At 40.9% G+C, this 21,939-nt stretch overlaps 1 protein-coding gene across 1 annotated transcript in view; it reads right to left on the reverse strand.

Annotated features, from left to right (window-relative positions):
- Positions 1–21,706, reverse strand: part of PHEX (phosphate regulating endopeptidase X-linked) — a 188,569-nt gene extending 166,863 nt beyond the window's left edge. Inside the window, exons 1-3 of the mRNA XM_024739450.1 lie at positions 21,589–21,706; positions 16,376–16,444; positions 9,425–9,586 (exon numbers count right to left, since the gene is read on the reverse strand). Of these exons, the coding sequence (XP_024595218.1) occupies positions 9,425–9,586; positions 16,376–16,444; positions 21,589–21,706 (349 nt within the window). The remainder of the gene's footprint in view (positions 1–9,424; positions 9,587–16,375; positions 16,445–21,588) is intronic.
- Positions 21,707–21,939: the final 233 nt, after the last annotated feature.

A 21,939-nucleotide genomic window follows, 5' to 3' on the forward strand; every position in this document is an offset into this window, starting at 1 on the left:
AAGTTAGATTAGCAAGACCTTCCAGGGTTTCAGGTCATGACCAAGATCTGGCAATAAAAGTTTGGAATACACAAATATCCTAACCTATTGTTTTCACCCCTAGGTTTGCTTCTTTCAGGACCAGCTGCCTCGTTTACAGGAATGATGAGACTTTTGGGAAAAACTAGATCACAATATTTTACTTTAATAATACTGTTAAATTTTCTTATCTATTAAAGTTCTATTTTTTATTTGATTAGGAAACTAGCATTTCTTAAGGATCTACTATGGGCCAAGTGCTTTTAAAATGTTCATTTAATCCTCATGAAATTAGCAGTAATAACAGATGCCACTTATCAAACCCTGTTAGAAGACTTTCGCTGCATCTCACTGAATTAATCCAACAGTATTGCCAGATAAGAAACTGAGACTCAGGGCTTCCCTGGTGGCGCAGTCGTTGAGAGTCCGCCTGCCGATGCAGGGGACACGGGTTCATGCCCCGGTCTGGGAGGATCCCACATGCCACGGAGCGGCTGGGCCCGTGAGCCATGGCCACTGGGCCTGCGCGTCCGGAGCCTGTGCTCCGCAAGCGGGAGAGGCCACGGCAGTGAGAGGCCCACATACCACCAAAAAAAAAAAAAAGAAACTGAGACTCAGAAGGAAGTGGTTTGCCTATGATCATATAGGCAATAAGTGGCAGAGTCCCAGTTTCTTTTCAGAGCCCAAACTTGGCCGCCATCCTGTGAGTTCTTATTTTCCTTGTTGTAACTTACACAAGATCACACCGCCAGGGAGTCTTGGAGACCCAAGAAAGGCTCTAGCCTGCTGCACTGTCCACTCCCCTGTCCTGCCTTCCTGAAACCTAGAACACAAATGAAGAACTGATGATACCCTTCCTCTCCCATCAGGGTCAAGCTCTGGTTGCAACTCACGGCTCTTCTGGGACAGCACGCAGGGCCCCAGGCTCAGAAGGGGGGAGAAAGAGGAGGAGACAAAGTTACCCCACCCCAGCCAGCCACATACAGAGGGCACGATCTTTTTCTTCAAAAAGTATTTTCTGAGCAATTACTATATGCCAGGCACTATGCTGGGTGCTGGGTTACAGTGAAGCCCAAAATGGACAAGACTGTGGCTCTCAGAAAATTTACCACGGGGGGAAGGGGGAAGGGAGGCGAGCAAGCATAATGAGAAAAACAAGTAAGCAAGTATACAAATGAGATAATTTCAGATGGTTATAAGTACCACAGAGGACACTAATAAGGTAACAGGATAGAGGGGGACTGGAGATGGGAGTAGAGAACTATTTTTAATAAAGGTGTTTTCAGGCTTCCCTGGTAGCGCAGCAGTTAATAATCCGCCTCCCAATGCAGGGGACACGGGTTCGAGCCCTGGTCCAGGAAGATCCCACATGCTGCGGAGCAACTGAGCCCGTGTGCCACAACTACTGAGCCTGCGCTCTAGAGCCCGCGCACCACAACTACTGAAGCCACCCCAACGAGAAGCCTGCGCGCCGCAGTGAAGAGTAGCCCCCGCTCACCGCAACTAGAGAAAGCCCGCGCGCACCAACGAAGACCCAACACAGCCAAAAATAAATAAATTTCTTAAAAAATTATTAAATAGGGCTTCCCTGGTGGCGCAGTGGTTGAGAGTCCGCCTGCCGGTGCAGGGGACACGGGTTCGTGCCCCGGTCCGGGAAGATTCCACGTGCTGCGGAGCGGCTGGGCCCGTGAGCCATGGCTGCTGGGCCTGCGCGTCCGGAGCCTGTGCTCCGCAACGGGAGAGGCCACAACAGTGAGAGGCCCGCGTACCGAAAAAAAAAAAAAAATTATTAAATAAAGGTGTTCTCTGATCCTTCTCTATCAGTGAAATAAATTTGAATTTATTCACAGATAGCTCACCTTTCTAATGGCCTATTCAGGCCTCTAGAGCAGCATTGTCTGACAGAAATATTATCTGAGCCAAATACATAATTGTTAATTTCCTTGTAGCTATATTTGAGTAACTAAAATAAAACAGGTGAGATTATGTTTAATAATATATTTTATTTAACCCAATGTACCTTAAAAATATCATCATTTCCATAGGTAATTAATGAAATAAATCATCAATTTACTAGTGAGATATGTTACATGTTTTCTAAATGAAGTCTCTGAAATTTGGTGTGTATTTTACACTTACAGCACATCTCAATTCCAGCTAGCCATATTTCAAGTGCTTGAAAGCCACATGTGGCTAGTGGCTACAGTATTGAACAGTGTAGCTCTAGAGTCTTTTATTTATTTATTTATTTTGGCTGCACCTCGTGGCTTGTGGGATCTTAGTTCCCAGACCAGGGATCGAACCCAGTGCCAAGTCCTAACCACTGGACTGCCAGGGAATTCCCTCTAGAGTCTTGATTACAGTACCTATTGAAATATTTTGTGATGTGCTGATTTTTAATTTCCACATGGTAGTCTTGGGAGCCTCATTAACTTCTGCATCCTCCTATGCTTAACACAATACCTCTTGCTGGATGTGAATGAGGAAGTCTAAATTCTGATTGCTCTTGGCAACGATCTTATGACCAAGCGGACTTAGAAAGCATGAGACAGTGGATGTCAGAGTAGAGACAAAGAAAGAAATGTGATCCTTAATGGGATGGTTCAGCTGCTAGATCAACCCTTACCTGAAGTCCACATGATTACTAGATATTTTGGTTACACGAGCCAACAAATCTTCTTTATTGTTTAGGTCAGTCTGAGTTGATGTTTCTGTTACTTGTGACTAAAAGCAACTGGGGCCAGGAAAAAAGTAAAAGCTCAGAAAATAGTCCTGTGTTCACAGACTAATACAATCAAAATGCTGTGTATTTCAATCTACTTGAAGCGGGCACATTTCCCCCAAATTAAAGAGCATACAACTCAGAATGAATGTAATGAAAAGATCTGGTTCTTGTCAAGTGTACCCAACTTATGTCTAGTATTAACCACTACAGAAGTTTTAAAAGCTACATTAAAGACACAGGGGAAAAGATCGGATCATAAAACAAAAAGATTGGAACAGGTAGGAGTCAAAAGGTAAGACAAGGACATGCACTGGGGGTAAAAATGGATACACAAGAAGAAAACCTAAAATGTTGCGTGTCGGAACTACCAGAACACAAGCTTTTACACATGGTGGCCGTTCTCATGGCCTCTTTACTTCCTTAAGCTATTTAGAAAGAGGTCTTGTCCTAAAGCTAAATGCACATTTTTCACAGAGACTTCAGGAAGAAATTCATTTCTGTATTTGAAGTGAGTGTCTCCCAACAGGAAATGACTAAACTTTTTTAAATTGGACTTCTTTCCCCTTCCTCACATTTCACGCACCCACACTCCCATCCTACCCATGCTCAAATGGGGTATGCAATTAGGAAAAATGGGACCAACAACAACAAAACCCTTCAGGTAAGATCATTTCATTTCACATTCTAGAAGCCTGCGATACAGGCCCAAATCTTTACCCAGCACCCCTCTGTGCACACGGGACCGATAACGGCGCATGTACAAACTGGCAATTTGCTGCTTCCTGTACGGCCACGTGGTCAGAAAAACAGGAGTCTGCTCTGAGTGGGCGCACTCAGTCCATATAGCAGATTCAGTGAGACTTAAAGGGGCTGAGTTTTCACCAGGAATAAAAAGCACACCACGGTGGCTGGCTGCTCCTTAGCACCTCCTCACCACATCCCTGTTTTGTTTTTTCTAGTCTGACGTCATTTGTTTCAAAGAGCTTAATGATGTCAAGGCTCAATCTGGTACATCATTATACCATGTTCACTGTATGAGGAAAATGACACAATTCGCTATGTCTTCAACGATCTGAACTTTCTAATTATCAAATGACTTTACAGGAGCCGAACTGAAGTTTTCAGCTTTTTAATATCTGTAAAAGACGATTTGGCTAAGGATCACTAATAGGGAAAACAAGATTACAGGGGGGTTATTTAATTATGAGAATCATTTCAATCTCAGCCAGCAGGTATTTACAAATAAATAACCAATCTATGAATCACGATCATCTTTCTCTGCCCATTAATGCATAGACCCTACTTCATCTTATTGTTCTGCTGGTGCTGTCTGTGCTTAAATATAATAATATACTGCATTTCTTTATGAACTATTGGCAAAGATCGCTATTCCCTAATAGGGATGAGCTGGCCCTACCCTGAGTCATCTGTCTTCTGTTTGACACAAGTGTTCTATCTCACTCATTGCCTCATGTTTCGTAAATGCTCATTTGCAAAATTTTCATCTGTTCATTCATAAGCAGTGCATGCTGTGTCATCCTCATGGCCACATGAAAACAAATTTGGGAGGTTTTGTAGGAGGGAAATTTTAAGACATTCAAACACATGACTACATTCAGCCTTTTTTAAAAAAAAACAGATTCTAATTCTTGGAGAGAACAAGAAATAATTTTATTTGCCAAGTAGAAATCTGAGCCTTATATGCCATTTAAAGAAAACATTCATGAAGCCAGGTTGCTGACTTCAATAGAGGGCAATTTTTCATCAGCCAGGTCTGTCAAATCCATTTTATTTCACAAATTGGACAGCCATTTCTGTGTGTTCTCTATCAGCCATAAGAAAATGGTATTCTTTTGATTGCTCGTATTGCGTTTTATTTTGGGATGTTCTCTCTTTTTTATCAAGGGTGAGGAGAAATATCTAGACCGCATTCAATATTTTTGAAAGCACATGATATTTACAGAGGATAAGACCAGAATAAAATGTAAAGCATTTGACAGACACTACTTCATGAGCCTTAGAACTATCTTTGAGACAAAATGTAGGAGCAAAGGACAAATATTAATTGAGGGCCTGCTACATGCCAGGAACTAGACTGGGTAATTTATATAGGTCATGTCCTTTAGTCCTCACAAATCCTATGAAATGGGTATTCTCATCTCCATTTGAAAGGTAAAAAAGCTGAGCTAGGTAAGCTAAGTAATTGACCAAAAGTGACACAGAGGAGAAATGAAAGGGAACCAGGATTCAAATCCAACCCTGTGGCATCAAAACTCAGGCTCTGAGTGGCTTACAATGAGGAAAAAGTTTGGAAACCACCTAAATGGCAACACATGAATTGATGAAACAAACTGTACTATATCCACACAAAGTAGTCATGGCAAATGATGGTACAGATCTATTTTTATTGACCTGAAAACATGTTAACGTGTCAAGTAAAAATGACAGATTATAAAAATAGAATACATGATCCCTTTTGAGATATATATATAATTTTATATGTATATTTGCATTTAAAAAGTTATCACCAGGTATTGGGATCTGAAGTATGTTTCTCCTTGTTAGTCATTTATAGCTGATCTACAATGAGCTTGCATCACCTGGATGGTTAGACAGATAAGTAGACAGACTGAGAGAAACACAGATACATAGATAGATATAGAATAAAGACATACAGATAGAATTTAAAGACTAGTGTTTAATTCTTGGACTCACTTTTCCTCCCTTCCATCTTTCACTCTTCCCAGTCCCCCACCTCTATTTCCTGGGATCACTTCTCAAAATAAACAACTTGCATGCTAAATAAATAAATAAATGTCTGGTGTTTAAAAAATAACATTGTTAGCACCTCTGATATTTGAAAAGCTCTATTTATACACTTTAAGAATTCCTAATTATCTGCAACATATTTGCAGAGTTCAGAAAGATATGTATCTATAAATCTGTGTATCAGTATCATCTACACATTTACATATTTCTAACCTATACATTTATAGATGGAGAGAATGAATAGTATGATAAAGCCAATACAGTACAGCAAAACAATAACAATCAGGAAATCTGGGTAAAGGGTATATGGGAGCTTTTTGTGCTATTCCTTCAACTTTTAAGTCTGAATTACCTCAAAATTTAAAAGTTTAAAGAAAACATATTTTATATTTCAAGCACATACATCTGGAACAAGATGATACTAATTTAAAAAGAGACCCTACTCCACCATTTGCTCTCCTTCTTGGCACTTGTAGCAAGAGCCCTATGACTGATTTTTAAATTCATCCTTTACGGTGCTTGTCACAAAATAACTTGAGATTTATTTGTCTGTGTCTTTCCCAGAGCGTAGAAATATATGGGGAGCCTCCCATTTTGTTTCACAAGGCCAGCACAATCTTGATAACAGAATTTAACAAACCTAGCACACAAAAATCCATGGACCAATATGAATCATAAATACAGACACAAATATAACAAAATACTACCTTAATCAATTCTTAAGCAATGTCTTAAAATAATAAACCATTCATAAGCAGGATTTATTTCAAGATTATAAGGTTAATTTAGCATGAGAAAATCTAGAGAAGTTAAAAGAGATACTCCATGTGACTCTCTTGATAAACAGTGAAGAGATTTTTCCTGAGCAATACCTTTTTGCAAACTAGGAATAACAGAACACAATAGAAAAGGTTAGAAAAAAAGAAAAAATATATTGGGGGGAATGCTAGAGGCATTACCACCCAAGTTAGGAATAAGAAAATTATACCCGGCTTCTCTGGTGGCACAGTGGTTAAGAGTCTGCCTGCCAATGCAGGGGACATGGGTTCGAGCCCTGGTCCGGGAAGATCCCACATGCTGTGGAGCAGCTAAGCCCGTGTGCCACAACTACCGAGCCTGCGCTCTAGAGCCCGCGAGCCACAACTACTGAGCCCACGTGCCACAGCTACCGAAGCCTGCGCGCCTAGAGCCCATGCTCCGCAACAGGAGAAGTCACTGAAATCAGAAGCCCGTGCACCGAAACAAAGAGTAGCCCCCGCGCTCACTGCAACTAGAGAAAGCCTGCACACAGCAATGAAGACCCAATGCAGCCAAAAATAAATAAATAAAATAAATTTATTTCAAAAAAAAGAAAATTATACCCATTACGATTGCTATAATTCAACATTATTCTGAGAATCTAGTCAATATAGTAAAAGGAAAGGGACAGACAAAAATTACAATTATTTCTTAATTTTATGATGTCCTATCAAAAAATCCCAAAAACCCACCAAATAGCTATCAATTAATAAAATAGTTCTACCTAGATCCAATATAGATATATCAAAGCTTTACAACAGGCATCAGGAGTTGGCAAACTTTTTCCATTAAGGTCAGAGAGTAAATATTTTAGGCTTTGCAGGTTATATGGGCTTTATGGGTCATATGGTCTCTATATGCAACTACTCAACTCTGCCTTTGTGGTGCAAAAGCAGCCATTGATAATGCATAAATGAATGGATGTGGCTGTCTTTCAAAAAAACTTTACTTACAAAAACAGGCAGTGGGCTGGATTTGGCCCACAGGCCACAGTTTGCTGACCCCTACTTTATACCACACAAAAAAAATGGGTGATTGCGAAAAGTAACCATTTAAAACAGCAAGAAAATATATGAATACCTAAAAATAACTTTCTAAAGGGTGATTCTGATATATGCAACAAAAATGAAACGGTGAATACTCTTTCAACACAACAATTTCATATCTGGGAATTTATCCTAAGGATACATTTAGATAAGGCCATAAAGATGTGTAAACTTAGGTATTATTATAGTGTTATTTATAATAAGGAAAGATATCTACTGACATAATCCATGTCTATGAGGAATACATTATGTGTTACAGCAGGTGACACAGCAGCGTGCGTAATATCAGCTATCTTTTATTTTTTTAAATATATGGCTGTGCATATGAGATTATGCATATGTACCCACACATGGAGAAAAACACCTGGAAAGCTATATACCCAATTGCTTTATTAGCAGTTATTTCTAGGGGTGGATTTATGTGTGACTTTCTTTTTACTCTTTGCATATTAATTGTGCTCCTTTTTACTTTCACGACTGAGCTTGGAAATAAATTTTTTTCATTTTTCAAAGTAGAAAAAAAAAAACTTGTGCTGCTCTGAACAATTTACTCTTACTTCTGTGAATTTTAGCCCATATACCATGTCCTCCTCAAACAAAGCCCACCGATACTGATTTTAGTTTTTACAATAAGACATTCCCAGAAATTCTTTAAATTATTATAACTGCTTCATGCCCTGAAGACAGAAATCTTTGGGCTATAACTAATATAAAAGGATCATCTATCTGGAAATATTGACTTTTTTTATCCTTCAGTGATATTTCTCCAATTGTGTGTGTGTACATGTGCACACATGCACACATCTCTCTGTCTAGGAAGACAAGAAGCCAGAGAAGGGAAACAGGAAACAGGCAAGAATGGTAGGTAAAGGACCGACACGAGTTAATATCCTGCAGGAAAATAAGGCTCAGTAAATTCATTCTTCAAGGTCCTATTTACAGTTCCACAGAACAGGAATCTCACCTGTTGGGTTATGGGAAAACTCTGACATTCTTGCAAATTCTCATTTATAACTTATGAAGATTAAGTTTCAGCCTTCTAGTAGAAAATGTAAGTCCATATGATTTATATCTAGTTGTGAAATTTAAGCACCTTTTTCCTTACAGTGACAATAGGTATCTAATTATTTTGCCAATGGTTTCAGATGTTGTAACATACATATAAGTTGATACGTATTTAATTTTCATTAAAATTAATGAACTTAATTCTTAAAATCTTCAGGAAAAGGATATGGAGAAGATAGAAAAATGATGATTCTCAAAAATTTTCAGAAATTCTTTTAGGTGTGTTACTGAATGCAAGTTATATGGCATAGCTCAGTTATAAGAAAGCCAAAAAGATATATGCTATTTTTGCCTTCACAAAACACTCACCTTACCTGGCCTTGAAATCTCTCTACTTGCGTTCTGAAGTGGTTTTCTCCAACAACTCAGCATAAAAATTAGACCAATTGTGAGCAGAAGATCCTCTAGCTTTTTTTAAAGATATTTCCAACTTTTGAAGAGTATGTGTGCATGCACGCATATGTGAGTATGTGTGTGTGAGCTTGTCATTGCTTGAGAGGCCATGGGGAAAGGACAGTCTCCCCAGAGCCAACTTAGAAGTTAACAGGAACAACATGACAAACACAAGGTCATCCAGAGTTCCCAAAAGTGATGTCAAAAGACGATGAAGTGTTAAGTACATTTTGTAAACCATGAAAATCCAGGACACAGTGAGCAAGTGATGAAGTTTGCTCTGAACGTAACAGATGAATAAGTATACCAATATAACATGATTTTCATTAAGTATTCCTTTGCTCCCAACCTCAATCAAATGCTATTTATCCTTCAGCAGCAGAACTTACTATTATCCAATGTGAACATAATGAACTACACTAGGCTTGCACTGAGATCTGAAAGATTAAAATTCCACAACTTTCCTTTCAATCTTCCACTTTAAAAAATCCTGGAAGTGAATTTAGTATAGTTAAAGAGTGAGCAGTCATGCCTCAAATCCAAAACTATGTTTTTCTTGTCAAATACTGCTCTCTGTAAAGCACATCACCAAACCCCAGTAGAAACTTACCCTTCAACTTGAGGTCGACATTACGTCTCAGCCAAGGATAAATCCCATAGCTTGGCATATCTTCAGGAATTGGATTACTGTTTATCCAGCCATCACAAGCAAACCGGAAGAAATTATCACAGGGGTCCACAGACAGATTTACTTTACTCAAGATGGAAGCAGCTATTTAAAAAGAAAATCATAGGATTAATGACAAGCACTGAACATTGTGTACTGGTCTCTTCCAAATTAAACAATGATTTCATATCAACCAGTTCCCAAGCCTTGGCTTTTACATTTCCCCTCAAATGAAGCCCTGAATCAACTTCACTATATTAAACTATTACATCCAGAGCAAGTGGGTAAAAGTTGAGTCATATTATAGTTACCGGCTTTTGCAGGAGCACCCCTAACATCTGTGGGACCTGGAACAGGAATATAAATGGAGTATAAGGTAAATTGTTTGCCAGGACGTGCGTGACATTTCCTTCCATTCCTTTCATCCTTCTGCAAGGTGACTTTGCCACTCTTGCCACCAGGATCTATTTCCCCTGCCATGGATCTGGGCTGGCCTTGTGACTTGCTTTGACCAACAGAAAGTGGCAGAGTAACTTTTCATGAGTTTCAAAACTAGGCCTTAAGAGGCCTTTCACCTTCCACGTTAAATCCCTTTGGAGCCCTGAGACTGCCCTTTGAAGAATCTCCTGGAGGAGGTAAGGCCACGCGAAGAAGAACCCAGCCACCACCAACCGCCAGATGTGTGACTGAAACTATCATGGACCTTCCAGGCCAGGCGACCCTCCGACTGAATGCAGCTGTATGAATGAGCCTAGGCAGTCCCAGCAGAGGAACCCCACCAAACCCAAGGCATCATAAGAAATATTAAGTCACTCTTGTTTCAGGCCTTTAAGGTTTGGGGTGGTCTATTCCACAACAAAGGCTAACTGAAACAGAAGCCCACATGTAATACCTAAATGTTGACAATATCTGTTTACAATACACCTTTATAAAGACCTGGAGAGCCAGGTATGGATCCTTGAGCCCCTTGACATTCAGGGCAGCTCTCAGAGGAATGAAGCCCCGGAAGAGACCCAAACAGGCCCTAAAAGGAGGCTTGGTGCCATCTTGCAGGGAATTCTGGGTTAAGGAGGGGAGAGGCATGGCCAGAGCAGAGCAAAGTGTAACATTCTAATTGAGGGGCCCAGGGCAGGGGCCCCTCTTGCCCAGGTCTAGGGGCAGAACTGGGTATTTGTATGAGTTAACAGAAAGACACGATAGATTGATCTGCCATCTTTTCCTCTTTCTTAAGGCCACAATCGATTATATATGGAAGATAGTCAATCGGTAGGAAGTTCGTTCATACTTAAATATGTATCCATGAGCTTTAAAAAAGTCTTTCGTTACAAAACGAGAAAGTCCCAAAATTCCTAATACTGAACTCCAACTCCCTTCCAACTGCTGGCTACCACTCTAGCATAAAGATATGCACCAAATGATTTTTTTTTTTAAAAAGGCAGCCAATATTTTAATGACCTGGGAAAGACGACAGCCTGGGTGATTTTCATAATTAATTAATGCCAGAATACATTTATGTTTGAAGTAATGAAAACTCAAAGAGTTTTCAGCTAAACTTGAATGACTTGCCGAAAAAATATAATCTGTGTAAATTTAGATGCGCCTATTACAGTTTGGTTATGTGTGTGGTTCCTCCAGGTTTAAAAGTAAGGCTACATATTTCTCTAGCCTAGACTTTCTATGAAAATTTCAAACAGCTTTTTGTCTTTGATGAAGTTAATAATATACAAACAACTTAATCTCTATAGAACTTCAAAATCCCCATCACGCTCAATCCTTCCACATCCAAAAAGAAAAAAATTGGTTTAGAATCTAAGGTTGATAAATTTTAAATTTACTTAATATTTTCATCTTTCAGAATTAATGAGGTTGTCTCCAATTACAATTTTACTTACTGTTACTATTTTATCATTAATATTTAATATGCAAATTTGCTAGGACACATAAAATCTTCATTTTAGTTTATATTTGTGGTTATTCTGGTTGTGTAGCCACAGAATGAATCTGCTATAGGACACCTCAGGAACACGGATCATACAAGTTTCAGTCCCACACAATACTCAGAGTCACACAGAGGAACCCTCACACACATTTTTATTCACATAAGCACGTTGTTTTCTGGCCACCTTCCCAAGCCTCCCCCTGCCCCCAACCCTCAAATGTATCCCATCTCCTCAGTATTCTTGCAGGAACCTAAACTGCAAGATCAGCTCTGACCTCAGCCCTGGTATAAAGTGGGGGAATACATCACTCACACTGAATTTGGAACTGAGCCCACTACGTGGAAAAACTCCAGCTTCAGCCTCTCAATTCAGCACTCACAATTCACAGCTTTCTACAAGGGAACTGTGACTTCAAATTGCAAGGGACCATAGCTGTCAAGACACCAAAACTCCTCTCCCCCTACTCAGCTCCATGGAGAAAAACCAGAGAGTCTTGTTTTAATAAAAGAAATATGATAATGAAGGAAATCTGTGAAAGGCCAAGCTATGTATTCCCTCAAGTCATTGCATATAAGGTAAATTGTTATTCAATCTCCAGCTAGTGTTTATCTAGTAGAAGTGAAGACACCACTCCTTATACCACCCTGACTTTTTAAGTTTAATCAGGGTTGGGGGGGGAGGGGGTAACAATAAAATCACTGATATTGAGCATTTCCTCTGTGCCAGGAACTATGCTAAGCCCTTTTCAGGCAGTATAGCCTCATCACAGACTCTGGAGCCAGACCACCTGGTTTTGAATGCCAACAACCCCATGCAATAACTATGTAACCTTAGGCAGGTTACTTAGCCTCTCTGTATCTTAGTTTCCTCATCTGTATAAAATGGGATAATAATAGCACCACATAGGATTTTCATGAGAATTAAATGAGAAAATATGTGTAAAGTGCTTAGAACAGTGTCAGGCACATCGCCAAATAAATACAGCTGCCAGATAAAATACACAATGCCTAGTGAAATTTGCATTTCAGATAAATGACTACTCTTATAGCGTAAGTACTACCAAATATTGCACGGGACATACTCATAGCAAAAACAAAGTTGTTGTATATCTGCAATTCAAATTTAACTGAGCATCCTGAATGAATGCACGTAGCTAAATCTGGCAACCATACATACAAATTTGCTATTACAATTCCACAAACACTTACTCGAAGCTCTTGAGGCCAGATGTTTCAGAGCTCATAGATTCTAGAAAAGTAATGCAACGCCTAAACCACAGATTATATAATACCTCCAGCAATGTCTGGAGCAGCACTCCTGCAGCAAGCACATTAATAATTCTATAGGGAATAAATGCATATTCTCTTAAGTAGGATGAACAAAGTCTAAAACAGCCTCACATGAGTTAAGATCCAGTTTTGCCGTCACAGGAACAGAGCTCGGGTCCACTCTTGCCAACTGAGCATTACAACGCTCTCTAGGTACAGGGTAAAGGATATGGCACTGTGGACCTGGATTACTAGTACTACCACCAACATTATTTTCTTCTAGTCTCACAACCAGTATGATAAATAAAAATTCTTATTCCCATTTTACAGATGGTGAAACTGAGCTTAGGATGGTTTATGTATTTAGCCCAGATCACATGGCCTGTACTTGGCCAGCTAGATCATGCCTCACACTCATCAACCTCTCTGGCCTGATCCACTATCATTAGCACGCCCTTTCCTTGTTTCCTCGTTTCTTTGTATTCTTCCTCCACCTCTTATTCTGAAAGAGGGATTAGGATAGATGGAAATAGAAAAGGAAAGTCAGGAAGAGAAACCATCTCGGAAAAGACTGGCACCTGCTCGCAAAAAGTCCAGAACTTCGCTCTCCCAAACTTCATCCTGCCAGCACGCAGCGCACAGCGGCGCCCACGCAGCGCACAGCGGCACCCACGCAGCACGCACGCGGCGCCCACGCACCGCACAGCGGCCCCACGCAGCACGCACGGGGAGGCCACGCACCGCACAGCGGCGCCCACGCAGCACACACGTGGCGCCCACGCACCGCACAGCGGCGCCCACGTTACAGGACTGTAGCCCTGGTGAGCCTTTTGCTCCAGAAACAGCGGAAGTATCTTTTTGAATATTAGAAAGCCAGTCGCCAAGGTGAAAACTAAAAAGAGGGCAGCAAGGGAAAACACTAGCTGGCAGGAGACGACATAATCAATGTCATCCTTCAAGCTTTACTTTTGCATTATTATGATTCGTAATAAAGTGACAAAACTCATGAAATAAGTGGCCCTCCGTACGGAAAGTTGACTTAGGGTTTCAATTTGAGTTCAAAATTTTTAATTTCACACATCTGCAAAAACTGTTCCACAGACGAAGCACAAGGTGATGACGTGAAGTCTAAAACCTGTCCTCTGATAGTCCCACCTGGTGCCCCACCTGACTCCAGGTCACCCTTGCTCCACTGGAGAAATCCCTAGGTCAGCTGCTCCACTGGGAGCAGGAAAGGACCTGGGAATTCCCACATCTTTCTCATCCTTTCTGGGACGAGATCAAAAAGCTGAAACAGTTGTCTAGTCCCTAGACTCTAGTAGGTCTAATGTTATGAAAAAAGAGCAAGACAGGACCAGGGTCCAAGAGAGTTTCCTGGCATGGCCTCTGGCACACAGGCACAGATGGAGAGGAGCCACACATGAACTTGAAGCCCAGCCCTGCTGCTAACTCAGGATGTGACCCAGAGCAAGTTATTTAGCACCTAGAAGCCTACATTTCCTCATGTGCAATTGGGCCGGGTGATAGCACCAACTTCATGGGGTTCTTATGAAGATTTTTATGAGATGGCACATGTAAGTCATTTAACATACTGCCCGGTTTAAAACATATATATATATATGTTGATCACTTAAGAATGGGACAAGGGACTTCCCTGGTGGCACAGTGGTTAAGATTCTGCACTCCCAATGCAGGGGGCCCAGGTTCGATCCCTGGTCAGGGAACTAGATCCCACATGCATGCTGCAACTAAGGAGCCCACGTGCTGCAACTAAAGACCCAGCACAGCCCAGTAAATAAATAAATATTTTTTTAAAAAAGAACTCTAATAGAATAGACTGGTGGTTGCCAATGGGTAGGAGGGTGGGAGAGGGTAGGAATGCAAGTTTGGGATTAGCAGGTGCAAACTGGTACATATGGAATGGATGGACAGCAAGGTCCTACTGTATAGCACAGAGAACTATATTCAATATTCTGTGATAAACCATAATACAAAAGAATAGGAAAAATAATGTATATATGTATAACTGAGTCACTTTGCTGTACAGCAGTAATTAACACAACATTGTAATTCAACTATACTTCAATAAAAAAATAAATTTAGAAGAAAGAACTCTAATAACACAACTGTCTAACCTAGTACCTTTGTATAAGGCCTCAGAGTTTAAAAGCCCTTTCACCTAAGTCTTTTCCATCTCAATAAATGCCACCACCCAACCACCGCCAAAAATCGAAGTATCACTTTGATTCTCTGAATTTTCTTGCAGCCCACATCCAATCCTTTAGCAAGGTCTTTATCTCCTAAACCCTCTTGTCTCCCTTCCCATGTCTTGAATTCAAGACAGCATCACTTCTCACCTGGCTTGCCGAAATAACCACCTGCCTGAGCGACCTTCTTCCATTCTTGCCCTCTACAGTCTCTCCTCCACCCCAAAAGACTCCCCAGAGTCGAGCTCTCCACAGAGAGATCTTTCTGAAGGCTAATAAGATCTTGTGTCTCTCTGAAATCCCTCTGGAGCACACTTAGGAAAACCTCAAACTTGCTGGCACCTGGGTTCCCCACTGACCCTGATCACCTGCATCCTGCCCCTTACCCAGAGGCTCTTCCCATTCCTCAAGTGCCCCAAGCTCTTTCCTCTACGGGACCTTTGCCCCAGCTGTTCCCCCCACCTCCATCTTCACACAGCACTCCCTTCTCATTATTCAGAGGGCCCCTTCAGTGTCATTTCCTCAGACTTTGCAATCTAGCCATCCTGTCACTTAGCCACCACATTATTCTATTTTTTTAAATTTTCTGCATAACATGTATGATCAGCTGATATTTTTCTTGTCCATTAATTGCCTTGGGTGTTTGTTGTCTTTCTTCCCTTACCGGGTCATTCGGCCTCACTGCTATATTCCTAGAACCTAACTCAGTGCCTGGAGGGCAATAAATATTTGGTGCAATAATTCATTAATCTCTTCTCTTAAGGCCAAGAGGAAAGTGAAAGGACCATGTGCTTAACTTATCCCATCACTTTCCCCTTGGAAAACACACACTAGTGTCCCTGGCCACTTAAAAATGGGAGTGGGGCTGGGATCCAGGTCCTGCAACTCTAGGCCCTAACACTGGTTTATGGAGGGCAAAACTGATAGATGTTGCAAAACTGAGGCAACTTTAACCGCTCGTCTTCACTTTGCGGTACCCACTGATACACAGTCTGTCACCTCAAGAAAAATTTGACTTGTAACGTGAAATAGAAGGACCCAAAGGGATTCCAGGTGACAGTGGAAGTATCGGTTTACAGAGGGTCCCCGCTTAGACGCAGACAGGCCAGACCCACTGACCAGAAGATACAGAAAGACTACTTGAGATAAATGGGAATCTGTATCCAGCTAAGGGGATACGAAGGTCAAGGTCTCCAGGTCTTAAGAGAGGCCATTCAGCCTCCCACACTCCTTCCTGATTTCCTTTATAATGACTTGGAATACTGCACAGCTGTTTCATTGCAAGGAAAAAGAAAACAGGAAACCTACATTCCACAACTTCACACCAAGTCTTGAAAGAAAACTTAAAATTTCATCAGAATTGCGTTTCATACCTGGTAAACCTCAAGCAAACAAAATACTAAAAATACCGCCTGTTTTCTCTTCCACTCACCAAGGTACCATAATCATAACTTGACACAGGATGGAAAACTGACTTACCAGCTTCGATGCACTCTGGCTTCAGGCAGTACTCCGGCTTAGCTTGGAGGCTTAAGAAACCTTGACTCACTGAAAAAACAGACCAAAATAAAGAAATGACTGGCTTGCAGCAGACCACCACCAAGTAACCCACCGTCAGGCACGTATGCGAGACATTTGCTGTCAGTTCATCCTTCCCTGTGTTGACACGGAATTCAAAACTCCACCTGGCTCAGTGTCACAGAACCAGACTCTGGTCACTAGCTAAGTAACCTTGGTGAGACTCTTGGCTGCTCTCAAACTTGGTTCTCTTGAACACAAGACAAGTGGGCACAAGCAGACCAGTGCTTCTTAGAGTGGGGGCCCCAGGGCGAGGGCAGCACAGCAACATCACCTGGGAGCTAATTAGAAATGCAAATGACCGAGCCCCACCCAGACCTTCAGACTCAGAAACTCTTTGGGCGGGGCCCAGCCATCTGCGGTTTAACAAGGCCTCCAGGTGATTCTGATGCAGGCTCAAGTTTGAGAACCTCTGGGTTAAATGATCTCTAAAGTCTCTTCTATCTCTGATTATCCGTGGTTTAAGTCTCATAATTTCACTTTTTGTTTACAACTACATTCTCATTTTAGTGATGGGAAAATTGAAACTTATAGACTGTGTCATTGGACCAAATCCAGAGTGGAAGGAAAAAGCTAGCATAGGTGGCATTTAAAGTTCTGCGTCTTATCTAAACCACCCATACAGACACCGCCCATCAAAGGGGGAAGAGTAAAAATATATCCTATATAACTCAGTCATCTATCAACAGAGTCATTATCTGCCTGCCCTGTACCCCACACACCCTCCTCCCATCAGGCCCAGCCAGACAGATGCATCTACCAGACAGATGCAGCTTGGTGGACCAAGCTTCCAACTACTTCCACCAAAACAAAACCAAACAAAAACCCTGTAAGACAGAAGTAGCTTTTCACCAATGGCTTAATTTCCCCCATCTGCCCGGTAACTTCATCTAAATGGATTTCTGCAGAAGTATAGAACGGTGCCCTATTTGTAAACTTCAGGTAGCACCTGGGCATTAGCAGATGTGAGTTTAGACTTTGAAAATATTTGTGGTAGCCAAGGAAATTGTGGAGAATTCATTATTGCTGTACTCTGTGAGCAGAAATAAGGAATCATTTGGTAAATGTGACATTCATCCTCCAAACAGTCTTTTTACCTGTGTTACATTAGAGATTCAAGAAAGCTGTCTATGGAACAAACATCTCAGGCCTATTTTTTTGTTGTTTTTTGTTTGTTTGTTTTGCGGTACGCGGGCCTCTCACTGCTGTGGCCTCTCCCGTTGCGGAGCACAGGCTCCGGACGCGCAGCCTCAGCAGCCATGGCTCACGGGCCCAGCCGCTCCGCGGCACGTGGGATCTTCCCGGACCGGGGCACGAACCCGTGTCCCCTGCATCGGCAGGCGGACTCTCAACCACTGCGCCACCAGGGAAGCCCTCTCAGGCCTATTTTTAAGAAAAGAAGTATCTTGTCGTAAAGTTATATTTTTGATTTCTTTAGCAAGCAAAAAAAATGTAAAATAATATATGTGGAACATAAAGATTAGTATGGAATATTTCAGTATGCCTTGGTGGTAGAACCATGGAGTAAATTTTCCCTTCAGTCTACTTCTATATGGTTACCAAATGTTCTTTAAGGAGCATGTGTCTTCTTTTACAGTGGAAGAACAAACTTTATTGTAAATAATAATATTTTATGATTGTGGACAATACCTTCTTGACACTAGCCTTGTTTTATTTTAGAAAAAAAGATAATAAAATAGTTAAAGACATTCCTTTCAAGATACAAACTTCCAGTTATAAAATAAATAGGCCATGGGGATGTAACATACAGCCTGGTGACTATGGTTAGTAATACTCCATTGTATATTCCAAAGTTGATAAGAGAGTAGATCTTAGAAGTTCTCATCACAAGAAAAAAATACGTAACTGTGAGGTGATAGATGTTAACTAGACCTATCATGGTGATCATTTCTCAATATATACAAGTATTGAATCATTACGCTGTACACCTGAAACCAATATAATAATGTTACATGTAAATTATATCTCATTTTTTAAAGTTTTAAGGAGTTATTTCTTTCATGGAAAATAATTATTGACCGAAAACCTCTAAGGAAGCAAAACTAAAATCAAATATCCTTACCTGATGATGAGTAAAAGAAAAGTTTAGGTTAAATTAATTAGGACGCAGACAAACCCAGTCTCTGAAGGAAGAGCATCATTTCCATGGGGGGGTTATCTTAAGACCCTGTAAATTAAGAGGGGTCAACAAGCCCAGACAATGTGAAGGTTTAAGTGAATAAAACAGAGACAACAAAAAATTATTTCTAATATAAAAAATGAAAATGTTACTTTTTGCTGGTTAGGGGCTTTTTAAAAAACTTAAAGAGCGCTTTGGTTTCTCATTTTAGATTAGTCTATAAGCAGCAGAAATGACTTCAGAATGCAGTGACATCATCCACGGCCTCTTTCTGAATGGTCTGTGAGCTAAGAATGCTTTTTACATTTTTTAATGGTTGGAAAAAATCATAAGAAGAATATTTCGTGGCATGTGAAAATGATCCGAAATTTAAATTTCAATGTCCAGAAATCAAGTTGTACTGGAATACAGCCATGCCCATTTGTGTACATATTGTTTATGGTGGCTTTTGTGCTACAGCATAGTCGGGTAGCCACAACAGAGACAGCACACGGCCCGGAAAGCTGAAAAAATTGTACACATCAAACTTATATAATGTCATAAACCAATGTTACCTGAATAAAAAATAAATCTAAAAGAAATAAATGAAATACAATCAAATAAACTGGGTATAGGCATATAAGGCCTTAAATCCTAGGGCTCTAAGTTCTCTGAAACCACCCCAAGGCCAGTGGCTATCACTCTTATTGTATAAAGACTAAGGTTTTAAAAAAGAGATTACCCCAGAGCCTAAAATACAAATAAGAGGGAAGGAGGAAGGCCGGAAATTGCAGACATGTGACTGAACTTCTATAGGCAGAAAAATATACCACAAAGTTTACCCGGAAGTGCCTTGAAGAGAAGACGACCTTAACCAAAATACTGTCATAAAGAGCATTGTCTGGCAGGTCCCAGGAGATTTTCAGACAAGGACTTTGCTAGGTGCAGGGTGGAGGTGGGTGGCAGAGCCTGTGGAACTAGGCAGTGAAAAGGGGAGGAGGGAAGGAAGGGAGTCAGAAATAGTGCAGAGACATTTGACAAAAATATCATTTATGTTTTCACTTGAGAGTGTGCATTTATTTAAAAGCAAATGTCTCTGAATGTATTCATCCGAAAGGACATGGTCACCTGAAGCAATACTTCTCAAACTTTAATTTGCAAATGAATCACCTGGGGATCTTGTGAAAATGCAGATTCTGAATCAGTAGGTCTGGGGTGGAGTTCAGGCTCCCAAATGATGCTATAACGCTGCCGGTCCACAGACGGCACTGAGTAGCGAAGGCTGAGGGAGGCCACACCCTTACTCTCTGACACCATTACAGCTTCTCTAAAGATTCTAAGTGAGAGAGAGCCATGTTATTGGGCACATTGGAAAGTTATTTTTTCTATTTTAGGCAGGCCTCCTTACCCATAATAGCATCGCTTGGCTTGATGAATTTTACTGTGCTCTTAAAACTTCAGAGCTGATCCCAAAGAATCATCTTCTCTCAAGGAACAAAGATTTGGAATTCCCCAGTGGCCTAGTGGTTAGGACTCCACACTTTCACAGCAGAGGGCCTGGGTTTGATCCTTGGTCAGGGAACTAAGATCAGTGTGGCCCCCCAAAAAAAAAAAAAAAAGAACATTCTGATAATATGCTACAGCCTCAGAACGTAATCATGAGAGGAATTTCAAAAAAGCTTCAAGCAGTAGTAACGTCATTAAAAAGAGCACATATTTTTACCTAAACAATAATCATTTGGATTTTTAAGTTTGGGAATGTTTGCAAAACACAAATAGTCTAACTTTGTAGTCACTTCCCACATAGTACATACTCCCTTGACATGCCCATATCATCTTTCCTCCAGTTTTGAATTTCAGGATAGGACACTTGCCTCAACCGCAAATGCCAAGAAATCTCACACGAGTTTTCGAGAGCCTCAATTTCAGTTGCAGGAGTAGGAGGTTCAGCTGTACCAGAAAGCAATAAACCCATCTAATTTCCTAAATCTTCAGCCACAGAAAACAAGGAAAGATGGTTTGCTCGTTTTAGCAGAGTTTTCAACCACACAACCCTAACTCTTTTAAAGTTTAATTACTGGTTTTCCCCTGCCAAGATAAACATGGCCTCCTGCATCCTGCATGTGCCAAGGTACGTTCCCAGGCTCGCTACATTTCACACTGCACCTAGACTCTCCTAAATATAGGGCTTGGTCCTACATAACTTTCAAGCCAATGAAATACTGTTTCATACTTGAGCCGTATGAAACAAATACAAAGGCGAAGAGTCAAAGATTCAAAATGCCTAAAATTTTAGAACATTCCTCTCCCCTTTCTATTTTGTTCTGTCTCATAAGAATACGCTTTTAACATCACTCTCTGGGTACATCATCCTCACCAAAAGTCATTAAAATCAGTGAATCACAATACCTTCCAAATCTTAGGAGGAAAACCTCTATTTCCTTCATACTAGTTTTTAAATCTAAGAGAAAGGCAGAGTTAATTTTTTTATTCCACCAGAGTCACTGGGTTAGAAAGGAATTGAAGAATATCATTAATGGTGCATTTTTAAAGACTGATTTGTACTTTGTGAGTTAAATTTCATGATTCATTCAGGCAAACACTGACAAAAATCAAATGGAAAGAAATTCCAACGTGGTTTGATCACAATGTAAAGTCTTTCCTCACAAAATAAATCAAAGTATCTGACTATGAATTCATAAACACTCGTTTTGTTGAATGCAATGCACAAAAAATGTTTGCCCGATGCAACCAAATCCTCTAGCCACCCGAATCCACTTTATACCCACTTCACATTCTGGACTATGCATTTGGTACTTGGGAGTTTTTATTTATTTACCCTCCTAAAGAAAAAGCTTCCTTTCATTTGCATATTTAATAGAAACTAAGTATGCACCACCTACTAACACAAGCAAACAGCCCTCCACCTGCATCCCGACCAGGTTTGCCAGAATACAGCACAAGGAAGCCACTGCACCAGCCCAGTTCCACTTACCTAGAAAGAGGACCGTGCCCAGCACCAGGGTGCCACCAACGAACACGGCCAAGGCGATTCGAGTGCCTCTGTTGGTCGTCTTCCCACTCTCCACGCTGCTCCCTGTCTCTGCATCCATTGGGAGAGATGTAAGGGCCAGGCAAGAAGAAAGTCGCTTTTTGTGGTTTGGTGGCTGGTCTCAAGAGTCTGTTAGGCGTTGACATCCAAGGTTCTCATGTTCTTCTACTAATGGACAGGTTAAAAAAAAGCCCGTCAGGATATGTCCTCTCGCCACCCTTTCTCAAATACTTCTTCACAAATGAAATAAAAGAAACCCAAAATTATTGGTCGCCTTGGCTTTCCCCCTGACCA

The sequence above is a fragment of the Neophocaena asiaeorientalis genome, unplaced genomic scaffold (assembly GCF_003031525.2).
Source record: "Neophocaena asiaeorientalis asiaeorientalis breed wild unplaced genomic scaffold, Neophocaena_asiaeorientalis_V1.1 scaffold194, whole genome shotgun sequence".
Lineage (NCBI taxonomy): Eukaryota > Metazoa > Chordata > Mammalia > Artiodactyla > Phocoenidae > Neophocaena > Neophocaena asiaeorientalis.